The sequence below is a fragment of the Melanaphis sacchari genome, unplaced genomic scaffold (genome assembly GCF_002803265.2).
Source record: "Melanaphis sacchari strain LSU unplaced genomic scaffold, SCAv2.0 Contig2_pilon_pilon, whole genome shotgun sequence".
Classification (NCBI taxonomy): Eukaryota; Metazoa; Arthropoda; class Insecta; order Hemiptera; family Aphididae; genus Melanaphis; species Melanaphis sacchari.
The window spans coordinates 7,033,427-7,054,864 of NW_020271173.1; the positions used below are offsets into that span (position 1 = coordinate 7,033,427).

General features: G+C 25.0%; 2 protein-coding genes across 2 annotated transcripts; both read right to left on the reverse strand.

Moving 5' to 3' along the window:
* Nucleotides 1-3,700: 3,700 nt before the first annotated feature.
* LOC112596067 (lipase 3-like) lies at nucleotides 3,701-8,026 on the reverse strand. Its single transcript, XM_025341545.1, has 8 exons — nucleotides 7,949-8,026; nucleotides 7,538-7,727; nucleotides 6,097-6,226; nucleotides 5,173-5,422; nucleotides 4,626-4,772; nucleotides 4,418-4,502; nucleotides 4,163-4,305; nucleotides 3,701-3,847 (listed from the first exon to the last, which is right to left on the reverse strand). Exons 1-8 carry the CDS (start codon nucleotides 8,024-8,026, stop codon nucleotides 3,701-3,703), a joined length of 1,170 nt encoding a protein of 389 aa, XP_025197330.1.
* A 4,305-nt stretch (nucleotides 8,027-12,331) lies between these two features.
* LOC112595898 (gastric triacylglycerol lipase-like) lies at nucleotides 12,332-20,045 on the reverse strand (the record flags this gene model as incomplete). Its single annotated transcript, XM_025341286.1, has 8 exons — nucleotides 19,944-20,045; nucleotides 17,363-17,552; nucleotides 15,482-15,611; nucleotides 14,785-15,028; nucleotides 14,315-14,464; nucleotides 13,948-14,029; nucleotides 13,251-13,393; nucleotides 12,332-12,466 (listed from the first exon to the last, which is right to left on the reverse strand). Coding segments are annotated over exons 1-8 (1,176 nt in total), but the record flags the coding sequence as incomplete, so codon positions are not given.
* Nucleotides 20,046-21,438: the final 1,393 nt, after the last annotated feature.

A 21,438-nucleotide genomic window follows, 5' to 3' on the forward strand; every position in this document is an offset into this window, starting at 1 on the left:
TAAAATTCATTTTTTGATGTAATTAAAATATGAAGCAGTAAAATAAATAACAGTGTAGCAATGATTTCAAAGCCATTCATTAACAAAGTTTAATTTCATACGCTGTCATATCAACAATTCAAGGTGATAGATTCTTAATTAAACGATCGTTAAAGTATAATATAAAATTATCAAATAAAAACTGTTGAAATTAATAAGCCATTTAAGTGCTGTAATGTTAAATAATAAAAACACATATTGTTTCGTTTTTTTGATTCAATTAGATGGATATTAATTAAAGTTAAGATTATACGAAGATGTTGGTTCTTAATGAAGGTAATTATTTGATACAAAAAGAAATATTAGAGATAATTATCATTCGTTGCCAAACATTTAAGTTCACTCAACAAAAGTTACGATCAAATAATTTATTTAGGTCGTTACATTTTTTATACCTTTTGTTGTATAAAGTTCTAAAATAATATTATGCTTGAGTAAGTAATATTTGAGCAATTTTCAGGGAGACTGCAGCAGGTCGTGTTTTAAGGAAATTAATATAGGCAACATAACATGATGTTATTAAAGTGACTTGTAAGTGTGTGAAATATAAACGAACATAAGTGTGCGTGAGTCTAATCTGGAATCGTTTTCAGTCAGTATTTCCTAGAAACCATCCTTTGTCGTTACCAAACATTGTAAACAATGAATGAATTATGCGGGTCATAAATATCGTTTAAATAGTAGATAATTTTACCATTTTACTATATTTATTATAGTATACCTGTAAAAGTATACATTACACATTTTTTTATAATTACCCAATCATTCTATAATTTACAATTGTTCAGAGCACAACTAGTAGCATTCACTGTTTACTGTATTTTTTATTTGTTATTAACTTTTTAACTTTTTTACCACATTTAAACACGAATACTGGAATAAATATGTATGAGAATAAGGAGCTCTGAAGAAGATGAGTATATTATGGTTGTCACTTGAGTAAACGAATCACCAAAACTTGCGTACCTAATATTTACCAAGCGATTTATACATAATGTGTTTGATATAATAATTGATTGTTTGGCTGACGTAACGTAGTTGCTGCAATCAGTCACTCTCCACAGCATTTAAAAACCTACTTAGATAAAACCAACTAACGGCATATCTATTTTAAACGATTGCACATATTAAACATTTGAAAACAAAATCGCTAAGAATCCATTTTCTTTTTCATTGACTAATATCATATTAAATAAATATCTAAACGTTTTACGAAAATACTTTAATAATCAATTTTGTTGGATAGGTCGTATTTTCATGTGACACTTCCAGGGAATTTTTCATAAAATAATTTCATACTTCGAGAAACTTTACTCTGCTAGTGTTTCAAAAATGTTTCAATAAAAAAATAATGCTTAATGAGTTATTATAGTATTTTAAAGCTATAAAGAAACAATTATGTGCAGTCAGATAACAGAAAAAAAATACATTTTAAAATAATTCTGTTAATTGTTTTCAACGTATAGCTTAAAATTGATAATTTTATAATCATCTGTGATTCATGTACTTTATATATATTATTACCTATTGACGTAAAAACTATTTTATTATCAACGATATTTAATAAAAAAATGACTTAATTATTTAAAATGTATGATGATTCTGGTTTAAAACTGTACCTACCTTTCGCCTATATATAAAAAAATAAATATATTTACGTGATAATAATTTAAAATACATTTTCTTTTTCTTTTTATTGTAGTTACCCAATTCGTAAAGAATTACCCATAGGGGCTGAAATGTTTACCAAATATTAATATTTTTAGTATTTTATTAATTTTTTTTTTTTTGACAGACAAAGATTCATATTGAACAAATATGATCAAAAAAAAAAAAACTTTTTTTTAAAATTTAATTAATTTTATCACGTGATTTTATATTTTAGTTGTATAATAGTAGATATATGTATATTAACACACATATCTTAGATTTTGAGGGAAGCAATGATTATACATATTGTCGTACATTTTATATAGTCGTCGGTATAGTATTAATCAAAATATATTATGTAATATAGGTGGGAATATTTTTAACAATTAATTTCTATGATAGATCTGGCCAGCGTAGCAAGTTGTGCTGAGACGATATTAATATTTGATAATTATAAGACGGAGGCACGGGGAGTTACATTGTGAACGAAATCGTGTATAGAGACGATGATTGTACGTAAGAAGCGACAATCGTAGTACGGACTAAATGTATTTATTTAGTAGTTTATTTTATGTTTGTTTCATAATCTGAATAAAAGTGTTTCCTACCATTTAAAATATTGTTTTGTTTGAGAAGCCAAACAATTTTATCGTACTTCTTAAATCCAATCTGTAACCGGATAATTTATGACCGTTGAGGATTGATAGTCTAAACAGTTAAGGTAGCTTAGATATAGCAATATTGATTTCTTGAGAGCTTAACTGTATTCGATTAATTTGCGGTCTTTTAGTTACTTAAATGTTGATAAAGGTAAATCACCAAATAGTGGATACATGACAATATCTAGTTTGTTTTTTGTGTTGGACATATAATTTTTTTTAGTGTAGAAAAATGTGTATTGAACTCTGAGATTTTTACATCGCCAATATTTTTTTTACAGTTAGAAAAAGCTAACAATAACTAAGAAAAACCGTAATATTTATAAACTACGTTTAAATGAAATACATATTGTTATTATAGTTTCTATAAATAACTATATATAATTGAAATGTTCAGTAATCATTTATAAAAGCATTCTCTATTTACAATATAATTTTTGTATTACTATCGATCTTTGAACATTTTTAACTTTTTAGTTGTTTTTGACTCATGTGATCTAAGATTAAAAAGCTTGAAAATCTCATACAATATTCTTTATATTTTATTTTTTGATCTTTGACAAGTAAAATCAAAGCCCTTTGATGGATCGTCTTATTATATGCAATTATATAGATACTTAATACATACTTCAATAATTATAAAATATAAAATGTAAAGTTTTCAATTTCATAAAGTAAGAAAAAGTAATAGGTACATTATAGTATCGTTAGATTTTTTTTTTTACTTAAACTAATTTTTATAATAATAATATTATGTCAGAAGGATTTTAGTAAATTAATAATTTCTTTCTTAAATAGATAACTATTTAAGTTAACGTATGTAAAATAAGTAATTATTTATTATTTAAAGAATTGTATGCCATTTACATACAAAATAAATATATAATATAAGTTATAACCCCTACATAATAGTAAATATAATTCATTTTTCAGTAATAATTAAGTTGATATTTGATTAAAATTTACAATGTTGCCTTGTAACAAAATATATGATTATAAAATGAATTATCACATTAATCAGATATTTTTCAATGTTATGATATATATATTAGATTGTTAGTGTATTATTTAAATAAATGATCTATAAAATAAATAAATAATATATTTTGATGAATCAATTTATTGAAAAAAAGTGTAACTAATACATTTTTTACAAGTATAATCTGGGTTTTTTTTTTTAAACGCATTAATATTACAATTTTTTAGCAACTTATCTTGCTTAATAATTATATTCATATTACTATATAATATCAACTGTTTCTTATATAAATATAGTTGAATACATATTCATACGTGATGATTATGTCTTACATTGGATTTAATAATATACTTAATTTTTTTTAAGCATTATGTTATGATGATAATTGCTTCACTAAGTATGGACCAACAATTAAATGTGCCTTTTTATCCATAGCAAAAGATTGGTGACTGAAGGGTATTTTATCGATGTAAAACGTGCTCTTAATATTTGGTAAATTGTTCAGTAACCATTTAATGTCCTGAAATAAATAAATAACATATACAAATTAAATATAAAAAATATAACATTATAATATGAGTTCACTTATCTACGTAAAATACGTGCAATATATATAACCCATTGCATGTGTAACCATAATAATACACCATTTATGTTATTGTGACTTAAGGATTTTTTTTTTATTCAATTATATATAAAATTATTACTATACTTCAATCTAAATATTAAAGGATTGAATTATTACCCAATAAAAGACTCTTACTTGCAATTATTATCGATGAAAATATAAACAATACATATATTTTTATGTTATTTGATTATTATATTTATTTACCTGAGGAGGTACAAGATTATCCCGTTTCGAGTACAAAATTATAGCAGGAGCAGTAATTTTTTTTATATCATACTCTGGAACTTGTTTAGAATGGTAATGCCGCATGTTTCCAATTGGTCCATAATCAAAATTAGTAAAACGACCTATGGAAATAACAACAAAATATATTGTTAGTTCCAACTTAATTATAATATTTTATGTATTACAAATGAAAAATTATATAAGCACATTATAATTTTTATAACTACTATTTACCTGATAGCAATAATTGAAAATAGTGTTTAATCGTTTTCAATGATGTGGGTTGCGGATAAGTTGTAAACACATCTATAACTGGTTCCTAAACAAAGACAAACATTTATTTTTGGAATTAAAAGGAAAAATTTATTTGAAATATTTAAGTTTTTAAAAATGTGTAGGTAAATTATTCTCATAATATGAGATGTTATATTATAATACGTACTATATGGAGAGGATTGTACATTCCTTGTATAAAGTTCATTGATTGAATGCAAATAAATCCAAACATTTTAGTTTTACATAATTGTCCGACTGCAATATTATCTGGATCATTATTAAGTGATATGTAACGAAAATTGAAATCAGTTTTCTAAAAATAATATTTATTATATAGTATCTTGTACAATATTAATGTATAAATATTTAAATATTATTTGCATTATAATATTTTATCGAAAACAGCAACATAAATCATATAATTTTTTTATTTTGGTTATTTTTAATATTTTTCCAACTAAATTTAGTTTAATAATTAAATGTTAAAAAAAAAGATAAGTAATTCCATGCACTAAAAAAAATTTCACGTTAGAGAAAATCTCAGTATTTTATGCAATTGGATTTTAAATAATTGGAACTATAGAATGAAGGCAATAGCACAATAATGTGCATAATATTTTAAAGGGTAGGTATTTTTTTGCCAGATAACGCGTGTTCATTGAGAAAATAAAATTAATCACAAATAAAATAATTTTTTTTTTTTTAATAATTACTAAGAATCTTCGAATAGCTGCTCTAATGAAGTAGTATGGTGCACCCTTGTATGCAGATCCCATTCTGCTAGCTGGAGCCATCAGGATCAAGTTTCTGATTTTTTTATTGTACTCTGGTTTTTCAGCTAATGTAATTAGAGGTATGGTTGCTCCAAGTGAAACACCACCTACGTCGATTTTAGAATACCCAGTTACAGATATGACTAGGTCAATGGCAGCTGGTAAGTCGTAAACACCTAATTCATGAAAGCTGAAACCAATAAGCTATTGATATATTATGTCATATAATCCGTGGCCAGTGGAGTGAGGCTATTAAAGTAAAAGGGTTTGTTTAACATTCCACAACAGAATAAAAAAAAATCATTATATTGAGAATTTTATAAACAATATATGTATTAAGATTGGAAATTTCTGGAAATCCAATAATAATTAATTTATAAACAGTACGGATACAAATAAAACATATAAGTTTAAATTTCTTTTATTTTAATTATTAATTACTTAATATATTAATTCAGGCTTTTAAATGTCAATAACCAATATTAGTAAATTATAGTATGATAAAAATTAGTTACAATTTCATGTTGATTAATTGTACAATATGAATTGGCTCAAAAGAAGGATGGTAAATTTTATTTGAAAAAATTAATTTAAAAAAATGTATTTTTTTATCTTTTTTTTTATCAAAGTTTATATAATACTACATATTATGAGCAATAATATTATCAATTAATTTTAATTACCGTTATTATAGGCCAAATAATCCAGGCTAAGTTTAAAATAAGTGTTTAATAACGATTTGAACATGTTAATTTTATAAAAAAAAATAAATTATATTGTGATTATGTCAATCAATTTTTCTATAATATTCAATTCATTATAATCATAATATTAAATATACAATGAATTTTACTTATATCTCACCTATAATCCCAATTTAAGCTACTTAGTTTAGGTACAATTCCGGTCCTTGGATCTTTAATTTTTTTGGACATACCGGTTACTCGATAATTGAAAAGCCAAACGTCAAATCCTGCATCTGATAGTAGGTAACCTAAATGATTAACGTTATAATTTAAACAGAAATTAAAATTTGTAATACATAGGTACCTAAACAAAATTTGATGGTGAAAAGGGTATGTTGAAATAGTTTTAAGTTTTAGTTTTAAACCTTTGAAATTAATGTTTATATATATATAGTATTAATCTTTGTAGTATTTATAAATGTGTCGAGTTTAATTGAGTAGGTCACTATAATGGATTTATTAAATATTAATTCAATGATAAATAATTGCATATGAAAAACGATTCTGATCAGCTGACAGCCTGTCATCATATATTTCTAACTACATATTTTTAATTATTTCACAGTATATTTATATTAATATTAGTGATTTATTTTACTATTATCAAAATAAAGTAAGTTGAACTAATTTTTGACAAAAAAAAAAAAAAAAAAAAAACACACACACACACATACACACACATATTTTGTTGTTTTATAATTATTATAATATTAAAGCATAATACTATTAAAATATGTTATTTACTAATAAGTTAATACTGCGAATAAATAAAATATGATATGAATAAATTTTTGGTATAAACAGTTAAAGTTTAATTGAAATATTTTGAAATATTCAGCTTCTCGCGAATAATATTTTTTTAATTCCATCAAAATAACTAATATTATTTTATTTAATTTCTAATATCGTAAAATTTTGAACTTAAAATGTGTGGAAAAAATTGTAACTTTATTTCATGTATTTTTTTGTTATATTAAAAGCAGCTATTAAGAAAATTTTGTATCATATTTAAAAGTTAAAATATTTTATACTCATCAACAAATTATTATGCATAAACAATGTAAATTTTAAAATTTCTTTTAATTATTCAGAAACAGATGATATTTTGAAAATTATATCATGCCTAGAATGTTGTCATAAATATTGGTGAAAAATTCAAGTTTTTAAAAATATTCATTTTTGAATTTTGACAAAAACATACGGATAGATAGTGTTAAAAATTAGTTTTACGTAAATATACTCTTATTTTCGTAATTATTACTTATTTTTTGTTTTTCCAAATTATTTAAAAAAAAATACCAGAAACCTAAATACTTTTAACCGCTTTGACCTAGTTAGATTGCATTTTTTTATTAGAAACCACTCTCAAAGCTCATGATTGAAGCATTTTTACTGCCACTAAACATGCCATCAGACATAAAAAAAAAACTACACAAATTGTAAAAACAATATATTCATCACTGTCTAAAGTTAAAATACATTTTACCATCATATTAACAAGAACAATATTGCACTCCCTAAATAAGAATACTTTAATAATTAATAAGTAGATTACTTACCGAGTGATTTGTTGTGAGATACATAAATAATTGACGAAGCGAACATACCAGATAACAAAATCACGGGTTTACCAATTGTTTTGTTACCATATTTACTGTATGGTATTCGTTCCATACCTAACATAAAATGATCTTCAGTTTGGTATTCATACATCTTAAGTGGGTATCCACTAGCTTTGATTTTTTCCCACTTTAAATATAAAAACAACAATAATGGTTTAGTTGTATTTAATTATTACACCATAAAAAATTTCAAAGTTAAGCTAAATTTTTTGGGGTTATATGCACTTATTCTTCAAAATATTTTAAGTAGTATTTTAAAAGAGATTTACTAAGTTCTAAAAATAGCATACTTATTGGCTATTAGCTATATTACATATTATATTAATAGGTTTATCTATGTGTACTTACGGTTTCTTTTGATGACACAAAATATTGTGTGCTACTATATAGAATAGTAATCCAAAAATAAATACTATAAATATTCATATTTTTAATTTTTAAATTAATTCACGAGTTCTTAAAATATAAAAATACAAAATAATTAGTATAGTAATACTTATTTCAATACATTATTATTACTGTATGTTAACGACAATTAAATCAATTAATTCTATAATGTGATGTGATGTTTAAAGTTTGAGTAAAAATTTATTTAAATTGAGAATTGAAAGAATAAAATCAATTTGTTTCTCTTAAGTATAAATTCTCAATGAAATCTCCAAGGGCATTAGAATAATATTTAATTACAAATTTATTAAGTACCGTGAAGTAATAAAAACACGAGTTTTTCATTAACGATTATTATTATTTTTTTAATATTACAAACTTGGCGAGTTTATTTCATTATGTTATACATTATTAAATAATATTAGGACCTATACAATATTTTATGGCCATTAATATAACGTATCAATTTATAAACTGTAGGTAAAAAAAATAAAATATAAACATATTTATAAAAAAAAAATAAAATTGTAATCTTATGAAAACTAACTTTTTCATTAAAAACTAATTGTTAAGTGGTTAAACTTTAAAATTTAATTTATATCCATGTAAAATTTTAAAGTTATGTTATTTAAATTGATAAATTTTAATTGATACAGGTATTAATTTTATGATTTTAAAGTTGAAGTTCAGTAAAAATAAATTAAAAGCTATTTATTTATGAATATTTATGATTGAAAATCTTTATAAAATTATTAAAAGTGAATTGTAAAAAGGTTACCTAGATTATGGCTGAAATTTGAACCAATTAATGTTAAATTCTATTAGAAAATGATAGATTACTTATAATGATACAATTACTATATAAATATTTAAGTTTCAGATTCAAAATAATTATAACTATGTATACAATAATTTGTAATAATTAAAAAAAAAAATTAAAAAGCATATAAATACAAACCTAATAGGTACAATCCACATATTTTTTTCTTTTCTCTTATTAACATATAAATTGATTTTCAATTATTGCTTATTATATAGTTATTAAAATTTAAATTGTAAATTCTGCTAAGGGTAAAAAAATCAATATATTATGCATTATTACTAACCAAAATTAGAATAGTCAATGGTGATAACAAACATAATTTATGACATGGTTACTTTTTTTTTTATGTAAAATAAGTTTTACTCTTAAGAATTCTTTGAACTTATTTTAAAATGTATAATTTGAAGTTTTTTAGGTAATAAATCATATTAGTCATTATTTTATAAAACAATTTTAGTTTTATTTGAAAAAAAAACACTGTCCAAGCGTTGTCTCTACTTCGTAGCTTGAATTAGGAGTTTAATAGGCAAATCATTAGTAACATAAAGAATCTAATACAATTATTTCGAATTAATATTTTTGAATATGATGCAAGATAAGAGGAGCATTACCAAAATGAGAAGGGGCAGTTGACTGTCATAAATAAAGTTTTTAATGCAGATTTATCGCCAAAATGTGCATATTTAAGTTTTATAAAACCTAATTTTAAGTTATATTTTTATCTGTTATCCAAAAATTTTAGTATATTTTATCTTTATTAAAAAATTATTTTTATAGAAACACAATATAAATAATTAAATTATTATTATTATTATTATTATTTGAATATTCATAAAAGCATAACTCTCTATTATTTAAAAAATGTTATGTATATTTTATTTTTCACGTTTATTATTTTTATTAATTTAAATAATATATATTATATTTTAAGATGTAAAAGTGGGCAAAACCACTTATAGGGATATAAGAGTTTTGACTCTCGGGGAGTTGGTGAGCGAGGATTCTAGATACATAATAAATAATACTAAATAATCAATATAAGATATTATACCCTTTAAAAAAATGTAGGTTTTACGTTTAGCACATGACAAATTTATTAAATATTTTAATATTTTTTTTAAATTATACATCATTTTAATTCCACATCGAGAATGATATGTCTTTCTCACTATCCATCTATAACTAATTTACAACAAATCGAAAAAAAATATTTGTAAGAAAAAATATTTCTTCTATTATTAGGTTCAAGAATTAAATAATGAAATAAATAAAAATATTTAGCATTTCTATTTTTAAAAATATTTTAAATTTCATCAAACATCATATGATTGGCATATAAAATTTAATCACAAATAATACGATTACCTATATTTTTTATCATTAATTTTGAAAATTTGTTCTAACTTCTTAATATTTACTTTATATTTATAATAGGTTATATTCATATTTTTCAGTCGTTAATTTTATTATATGTTCATTTAATTAGCGTTCTTAAAAATTATGTAAGTTTATGTTAAAATCATAATTTATTCAATTTTGATCTGTATGATATATTTCTCAAATATTGTTAATCGTAACTAATTAGTATCGTAAGTTATAACTTATAAACATCAAGATAATATTTAGTTATTAAAATAATGTAAAAATATATATTTAAATAATTAAAAATGTTATGAAAACACGGCACGATGTTTCAGTAGGTATTCAAGTATCTTTTACGTGAGAACCGTGGGTTAATATGGTTTCAGTTAGTATTAGTTTTTATTTTATTGTAATTAAGTTTGAAATTTTAATTAAAATACAATTATTTGGTTTTATTTTGGAAATGTTTAAAACACGTAGTTTGAATGTTTCTAAAACTTTGTAATAATGCATAAATAATTATAATATTTTATTATTAATTTGTTGATCTTATAGTAGCCTAATGTTTTTTTTGTTTGAAATAATAGTATGATAATATTATGGTTCATAAACTTCATATAGTAAATATTAAATATATCTCTTCACAAAAATATAGAGCTTAATACTTTGAAAAGTTTATACTTACAGCCTTTACAAATTCAGTTTTACTGACGTATTATTTGACAAATATCCCAGTTGTGGAATCTTTGCTAAATATATTAATATTAGCATATATGCCAAATTAACGGTTTATTAGAGCTCATATCGAGGTATAACAGCAAATATTGAATTTAAATCTTTAGAAATCAAGTATTTGCACTTAAATTATTTATTCAGGTTTTGGTTGCTGAATGCACTTAAACAAACGTATGGTTGTTATTAGCTATAATTATTTGGATAAAAATGGATCGATACGGATGTTTAGTAGTTAGGTTATAATACTAGGCAAGTCATCTTTTTTTCTCTACGACTTACAATAGCATAATTACTTGTTATTGTAAATTACATTATGTATGCCACATTTTACCAAAAATATCGAGTGATAAATTTCATTGGTTTTTGTTGAAAAAAAAATATTGTATATGGGATTATTAATTATTGTTAAATACCATGTGTCACGTAGGTATATATTATTTTAATTCAAATAATTATTCTCTACATCTCACTATTATCTTTTATTAAAATCCTGTTTAGAGTATAGAAAATTTAAAGTCAAACTTGAATCCATATATTTTACTCTCATGAGACCCTTTCTCAGAAACAAACGTAAATATAATACAAATTTTTTTTAGACCCCACCGTTCAATCTAATTTAAATTCACTAAACTAGTAGTTTCTAAACTTTTTTGGTTTAAGCATCTCGAAAAAATAAATATTTATTTTGCCCTCCTTAACGCTTACATCTCCCAAGAAAGGCAAGCCTCACAGTTAACGAACCACTTCACTAAACATTTTATTTTTACATAAATATCTTTTTTAACCAATTTGGACTTCTGTTATATCCATTGGAGTTACACAAAACCCTTGAATATCAGAAAGATATGGTTCTTTCAAGCCAAACATATTCGTATAGGTAGTTGGTAAAGTCCCTTGATTTGGTACCAATAGCTTATTACACAAAGATCCCAAAATTAAATTCACGAAAAATACTACCTCTTTATAATGTGTTAAATTCACAAATGCCATACCAAAATTTAACATTATCTCAAAAAACAATTTCATATTTTATCATTCAGCTTCATACCAAAACATGGTATAGAAATATACTCAGTGCAATTATTCTAAAATTAATCTAACCTATATATAAATATAATTTTCTATTTATATATATATTTCACACTTCAGAATATTTTAAGTGAATAAAAATAAAAATACACAATACAAAACATTATTGGTAAAAAAATGAATATCATTGAGTATAACTGCCAAATTGTTGTTGTAAAATGTAGGTTTACGTAATTATAATGGTTTAAACATTTGTAGTACATATTTTGTACGTACAAATTATTATAAAAGTCTTATAATTAGTAAATAATAAAATTAAAAGTCACCATATGAATATAAATACAAAATTTAATTAAACATTTAAAATTTTAAAATTTTAATACATTTAATTTTTTTTCTAGCAAATGTTTAACAATTAAAAGGTTTACAGATTTAGCATATGGGCTAATAGCGAACCCCATGTGACTGAATTTCTTCACCATTGTGACATTCTTGACATTGGGCAGTTGGTCTACTAACCATTTTACATCCTGAAATACAATACATGTAAATTAAAAAAAAAAAAAATTGTAATAATCATAAATATTTGTACAATTCACAGTTTTATTTAATAAAGTTTATCTAAATAAATTGTATTATTTTCTTCATTGATATTTTCAACAATGTACAGTTTTTAAACTTATGTTATATTTTAATAATGCAATGATAAAATATCAAGTTTCTTAAATATAATTGGACTTTGGCTTAGTACTTATAAATATAAATTTGAAATGATTTTCTCACTAATGGATAATTAAAAAAATTACTGAACCGTTTTCAAAAAAAGTTATATTGATAGATTTCTCGAGAATCACAACGATGACTTTAACTTAATTTTACAACCCCACACAGAAAAGTGTCGAATGGTATAACGGGAAAATGTTATTCTTCGAAGAATTGGGTCGTAAATAATACGATGGATCTAATGCGTATCGTTAATTATTATTGCACGCTTTGTGGTCAATGGGATCAATAGATAAGTATAAACCTGTATTATTATATGTTATACGTGTATAACGAGAGTGTCACAAAAGTAATATTTTATGATTAAAATAAAATGGATGATCAAAAACGAAGATGTGTTGTAAGTTTAATTTATTAAAAAGTAGTATAGCCTACTTATTGTTTGTTAAAAAAAAAAAAAGAAAAAGGTCATGCTATATTATATTGTAAATATAATGTAGATTTGTTCACATTTGTTCATATTTGTTCACACAATGTTCATTTATACGTATTTAATGGTTATTATAGTTTAAAATTATTTAATATTCATACCTTGGGCGGAGCAAAGATATCATGTTTTGATTGATAAATATATGTTGCTGCTGTTATTTTAGATAAATCATAATCGGGTGGAATAGTGGAGTTATAGTGCTTCATATTTCCAATTTTTCCATAGTCATACTTTCGGAAGTAATCTGAAATGTATAAAAATTTGTAATTAAACGAGATATATAATAGTTATATAGTATCATTATTAGGCTTCTGGTATTATTTATCATTTATATAATTAAACACTAATACAGCATAGTTTATTTGTGAATAAGTATTCATCATAGAACTCATGTATGATAAAGCTACCACAAATAACGAAAAGTGAACATACAGCTATACGAGAATTATAGATTTTTATAAAAAATTAAATGTTAAATCTTTAAATTAAAATACAACGAAACGTCGGTTATCTACATAAACTGGGACAAAAAGGGTCGCAGATTATCAAATAATAATTAAAAAAATTCAATAAATAACAATTTAAAAGTTTTAAATAATTAAAACAATTTTGACATTCATACAAGGTGAGTGGTTTTATTTTAGATTTTTATCATCATTTTTTATGATCAATAATTAAAAAAACTTAATTATAAACTGACGTACCTAATAAATAACTGTTAAAATATATGTTTGGAATTATACTAATTGTTTATACTACTATTTATATAATAAACACGAAACAATTAAATATGCATACCTTGGAGTATTAGTTGGTAATAGTGAGTCATAACTTTAACAGATGTTGGCTGAGGATATGTTCTCAAGATTTCAATGGTGCTCTATGAACAAATATTTTTATTTTTATTAGAGGTTAAGTGTAATTAATTTTGATAAATAAGTATTGTGATGATTCCGACATGTATGTTGGAAAGTTATATTTATTCCAAGCACTTCTAAATTCAAATTACAAAAATTATTACTAGACTAAGAATAAAATTATACTATTATATATTATGCGAATAAAATATATTATTATAATTAAGCACATATAAATAATAATTATAAAATTTAGACATATCACTCAATTTTTTTCATCAAAATTTAAAATATTATGAGCTACGTACATAATCTATTGGTAGAAGATTGCCTTGTACTTGAGTCATTATATAAAGACAAAATAGTTTCATGTATTTATTCTCTTTACATTGACGTCCTAGCCATTGGTCGTCTGGATGTTTCATCTTAGGTACATATCCCCTACCTCTCAAAGGTCTCTAATAATTTATAAATAACAGAATATTATTACAATTGTATTAGGTTTTGAATAACATTAGTATGAAATTATAAACATATTTACATATATAAATATTCAAATATAAACTATAAATTTAAAAATAACGTAAAAAAAAATAATAATAATCAAATGATTTCCATGATTTCAAAGTATGAATTTATATTTGTAAAAGATAGATTTTTTCTTTTTAAAATATTATTATTCAAATACTCTAGGCGTCTTCAAATGTAATATTTTTATTTTTTATTATAAAAACTCCTAATACGAATTCTTTATACTAAATACTTATTAGCTACTTACATGAAATAAATAGGGGAATATCTTAAAAATGATAAGCCTTCGGTCGTAGTACTTCATTCTTGCTGTTGGCACTATCAACACTAATTTGTCAATCTTCTCATTATATTCTGGCCTTTCAGCTAGTGTAACTAGGCATATAGTAGCTCCAAAAGAATAACCACCCATGTGTAATGTAGAATATCCAGTTTTGTTTAAGATAAAATCAATACCAGCTGTCGTATCATATATTCCCAATTCATCAAAGCTTGAATATTCAATTATTAATTTTGGTTTTATCATTATGTCGAATTTAGTAAATAAATTATACATTAAATTATTTTATTTATTTTTCTTATGTTTGTAATACTAAAATATAAATGAAAAACTTTTTTTGGACTTAAACTTTTGAGCACGAATTATGAGCTACAAAAAATGGTAAACTTACTAATAGTTTACAGTGTTCTATTAAAATTTTCTTCTCTAATTCAAATTGAGCTTTTTTTTTTAATTTGAGGAATTCCAGATTTTTATATTATAATATATTTTTGAATACTTGATGTGTTGAAAATATAATGCGTGTTTACTCACAGGGTAATTATATAATATATTTAAGTAATCTATATTCTATACTGAGTTATTGCAGATTTATATTATTCACTTTATGCTGTTTATGCAGTGTAAGTTATTAAAAAAAAAAAAAAAAAATAGTTTATCTTACCTAAAATCCCATGATATATTTCTCAATGGAGTTACCAGGCCAGTTTTTGGATTTTTGATATATTTGGAAATGCCAGCAAGGCGAAAGTTGAGAAGCCAAACATCGAAACCAGCATCAGATAATATGAAACCTTTGTTCGATAATATTAAAAATAGTATAAAATTATAGCAATTATTATTATTTTACAATATGTATTTGTATAATATGTTTCAATGTTTTTCTTTTCATTGCATTGATATTTAGTTTGAAAAAATGTATTACTAATTTAAAAAAATAAATTTATATATTTTACTATTTTATTTTATTATATTCTATGAACTAACATAATATTGAATATTATATATTTTATTAGAGTATTGACAAAAAATAAAAAAATAAAATATATATAAACTCTGATTTAGCTTTTTAACCCACTGGTTGGGTGAAATTTTTTTCAAACACGATCGTGAAAATTTAAAGAATTGTATTTATTTTAGTATACCTATACGGCTCTCTATAAATCACATTATTATGAACAACCAGTATAATTTTGGCCTGGATGCAATGCTTATACTTGCAACCTTTTTTCTGATTATACATTCAATTTATTTCACGATAAATCCTAAATTGATGCAATGTTCTTTGATTTTGAGGAAGATTTTTATCGAGTTAATCACGATAATCTAATTAATATTCTAAGTGACTTGAGTATTGAAAATCCTCAATTAACTAATCATAATTATAATTATAGACACGATACTAAATCTATAGTTTATTTATTCCTTCTGGTTTGTCACGAGGTGAACATTCCTCGTCTCTTGTTTTTTTATCTATATTATTGGTATTAATAAAATTTTCAAACATAGCAAGTTTCACACTTTTGCTGAGAATTTAAAAAATGTGCTACGTATTCAAACACTTTGTGCAGGATAATTTTAACTATCCGGTTTTATGGAGTAAAACCACTGGCTCAAATTTAAATGTATCTAAGTTTAAAGTCATTATGTTTTTCAGTTCCAATATCCCGTTGTCTTTAAATACAAAATATTTATTACTAAACTACTTTTGGAAAACAAACACAAAGTGATTTTAATTTTGCTTTCTTCCACACCCTAAATCCATATATCCATTTCGAGTAATTTTTTTTTTAAGTATTGAAAATTTTAGGCTTTCTAAAACGTGTATCAGGTGATCTTAATCTATCAGACTAATTAAAATTATTTTATTAGTCGTTGATAAAATCTATACTAAAATACGGTTCTGAAGGGTGAAACCCACACATATCTTATAACAGTTGTCAATTGGAACGAGGGCAATGCAAATTATTAAATTGTGTAGTTTTTTAAACTAAAGATTAAATACCCACTGCATGTCTATACTCTGGTATATTATGTTATTTCATGAAATTGGGAATCACACCCAAATTATTATTATTAATTTAACAGTTTGATAAATTATTCAAAACCACCTAGAATAATATTTGATAGTTTTTAAAGTTTTAGAAAGGTATTTTATATTTTGTCTAATTTAAATGGATTTAGAATTTAACTATAAATTTTAAATGCATGAAAGTACTTATAAGTTATTCTATGACGGAATAAAATATAGATATACGTATATTTACTTACCAATAGTTAATTCATTTTGTTTTCCAGTTTTCTAATATTATAAATATGATATTTTTACGTACTATAATTAATGTCTTTGTTGTTTTTTTTTTAATGTTTAAAAACATTACATACATCAATGACATTTATATCCAATGATTTTAACGCTGTCAAGCGCAATAACAAATTTTTAATAATTAAATCAATTTATATATTAATAATATGATTTTTCAGTCTTTTGTCTTATATACTAGTTATTATTTATATAACAAAAATTTAATTAAAACACACTTACTGAGAGATATATTGTTAAGTGTGTAATACATTGACGTCCCATACAAGCCATGCAATAGAATTATAGGCTTGCCAATTGTTTTATTTCCGTTTTTACTATATGGTATTCGTTCTAAACCTACCATGTAATGATCTTTAGTTTCAACTTCATATATTTCTACTGGATATCCATTACTTTTAATCTGATCTGCCTTCATATCAAAAATAAAATATATAATGCATAAATATTACAATAAAAAACAAAACTACGAAATGCTGAACATATTTTCAATTTTTACACATTCATAAATTAAGATTCAATCACATGTAAGATACTATTTTTATTTTATAGGTATTCTTAGATAAGAAGAAATAGAAAAAATGAATAAGTACTAAATATCTCAATATGTCTTTCAGACTGTAGATTAGGTTACTTATGTTAAATTCTGCTAATAATGTTTACAAACAAACTAAAGAATATGTTTTTTATTTAATGTTTTCGAAATATAATTGTGGATAATGATTAAATTCTTGAAGATTTATTACTGTAAAAATTAAAAATATTTTTTTTGATTCTAAACTTCTACGTGTACTCAAAATAAAAGAAAAATGTTATTTTTTAATTATTAGAGATTTATAAAGATAATGCAAGAAAATGTTTTGAAAGTCATGTACAAATAGTTAACATTAAATATTCAGATAATAATTTACGATTTAAAGTTAATGGGCAAGCGTGTATGATAATAATATGGTGATACATAGTACAATGTACAGTGTACATATTGTAAATATTGTTTAAGATGTATAAACGATCTTAATATATGATTAATGTTAACTCACCTCCACTGAATAATTAATAATTCTAAACATTTAGTAATACATTTTTGAAATAAATAATTATCTTGGTTTAATTGATTGGATATTGAATTAGTTATTATATATGAATTGTATAAGCTGATAATTTATATGAAATAATTAATATAATTATTAAAGATTAGTTTAAAGAAAATTTATTTTACTTACGGTCGAGAAAGCAGAAACACAATATTGCTGTACACTTATTAAAATACTAAAAGCAAAAGCTTGTACATAAAATGTTCCATGTATGTGCATTGTCGATGTAATATTCAAAATTACAACTTAAGAATTGCAGAAATTCGAGTAGATTATAAATTATTTAATGGAAATATTAAAAGAATATTTTTTAAGTTGATAATTTATTATTAAATTAATGATATAAGAAAATTTACTTTTATTCGAAATAATTGAATACACATTGGTATATTAGATCCTTAAGCTTAAATTACAACTCATCATCTTGGACTGTAAAAAAAAAATAAAATAAATAACAACATTAGTAATGACCACATCACTTAAATGGTGAATATTTATACGCTGCAATCTAGAAAATTCAAGGTAGGCAATGAATAATATTAGATTTAACGATGGTTAAAATAATTATCATATAATAAATCTATCCATGTTAATAAACCATTTTATATTGTTGCTGTGTAAAAAAAATATAATACCAAACATAATCGTTTGTTAATTTCGGTGACATATTGTGTAATATGTACAGATATCGTATATTACAATATGTATTCAATAAAGCCTATATATTAGAAAAATGTTTGAAATATGTATTTATTAGTTATTATACATAATAACCGATCAAATAATTTAAAAAGATACAGTACGTGTGTCTGACAGCCGACCATTACACGTGTGTTACCGTCAGTCGCCTATCGCATTTTGTAGCTTCCGATGCGTAACCAGAACATCACCGCAGTTAAGAAGTATGTTGTCTTGACTTCCCACCACACCCATAATGTAACAATATTCCGCGAGTCCTCGACAACGGATGGATGCTCCGGAACCAACCTCCACTACTGTGCCTTGCCCAACAGACCGATTCAAAAACCTCGAAACCACCGCAAATGTGTCTTTTCCAAAAAGACCAGCAAATAATTCTCAACACAATTCAAGACGTCCCAAATAGAATATATTAAAGCCAGCCAATGCGGCACTAATACAGGGTGCAGTCACGCATTTCGAACTTGTAGGTTCTGCATATATTTTGCGAGTAAAAACGTATCGGGAAAATAATCTAAACAATCTTCATTACAATAAACAACACAACAATACCGTGCTCGCCGTCTTCATCAGCGCAAGCGTAATATCAACGTCAACGTAAACGACGCGCCATTCCGAAGCCGAAGCAACTCTCCCCAAAATGTTATCCAATTACCTTATGAAAGCCAGTTCTCAATGACGAGTTCGGCTCATAGGAGCTTCAGGGTAAATATGTATATACACCCTGAGCATGTGACAAAATTCCGAGTTCCATCTTAGTTCATTTGATCAACTGCAATATCGTGTATCTATCCGACGATACTATGACCTGTTATTCATGCAACAAATGTCCATACTTCGAACCACTGCAAAATGCAACAAAATAAAGCCAACTCGATTCACTTTGATATCCAAACATTGCTCTGAAAACGTCACGGTCCTCCACAGTCAGATAACAAAATACAGACAGCATCTCATCGACAGATATAAACATTGAACAAAATCAGTAAGATAATATTGAATGAACTCACCCCAGGAACCCGCTGTTCAAGGAAAAGGCCCGCACCATCAACTTTCAGTAATGAGCTCCACGATACCTTTACCTCAGCTCTCAGGATAACAGCACCATTCATCATCAGAAACGCGTAATACGTGAACAAGCAGTGTACATTGCAACCAAACTAAAAGAATCCGCCAAAGTCTCACAACTCTCTGCCCAAAATACCTAAACGTTTCATCGATCGAACAAATTATGTCAAACTGGATAGCACTACTACAGCGAAATCGTTTTGAAAATCCATGACAATCGACTTAACCAACTTAAAGGTTAATGACAAGCACACTTACGTAATAACCCATCCGTTGTTCTGACACCTTCAATTTCTTCATGGAAGTGATCGGATCATCGACACGAGTCCGCCCGAAGAATAAATTACTATGTATCAAGAACAGATCACGAGACTAGCCAGCTTGATCGAAACGATTATCTCACCGATTACCGGCCTCCCACAACACAGCAATAATTATTTACAAACATTGGCCTTACTGCACGAAAATAAAGTATTTTATGATGACGAACCTTAATATAATCAATGTGGAATATAAATAGCTTTATTATTAAAAAGCAGCATGTTCCCAATTAATTATCCAAAAATACTCTCCCATGTGTATTGGCCTCAAACTAATCTAAAAAGCAACTACATACCAGATACCAGAAACTACAACATCTATTACAAACCGTCAAAGCTGCAATCAGACTGGCGGCGTCATCTCTAATCCACATCGACTTTCAGCGAACAGATCCTGACGATACATTCTGACTAAAGTTACTGCGGTTCAGATAACGCGATTCAAAATTACATTGTAACATATACATTCAAACCAGACATCATTTGTTACCTCAGATCTGAACAACATCATAAACAACTTCCCAAACCATTTGTCTTGCTCAGGGACTTTAATAGCCACAGTGCGTTTGGGATCAGAAACCGATGCCGGGCAATCGTGGAAAATTTTGGATAATGATACGAATTGCACTACTCAATAATGGCGAGCCAACTAGACTTAATCATCGAATGGTCGTCTTTCTACTATCATTGTCGCTTCTCAGGTGTGGCTCAATAATAGCCCAGAATATCATGGTCAGTTTTACATGAGATATGAAAGCGACCACCTAATATAATGCTATATCCACCAAAACACTGTCACCCGCCTCACTCATAGATGAAGTTAAAAACGCGGACTGGGCCTCTTTTCTACCTGGATTGACATTTATGCAAAATAATACCCAATCTGATACAAGCACAATAGAGGACGTGCCACTTTCATCTCAGGTCCATTATCAGGCTACGATGTCATAATGAGGAAAACATAATCATTTAAAAACAACAGAAGTCCCTGGTGAATGTGAAAATAAGAACTCAATCAAACAAAAACAAAGCCTCAAAACGTTTCCAAATCACAAAACATATCCGACCTCGATACTCAAACAACTCAGAGCTAAACAGGAGTATCTGGTCAAGTAAA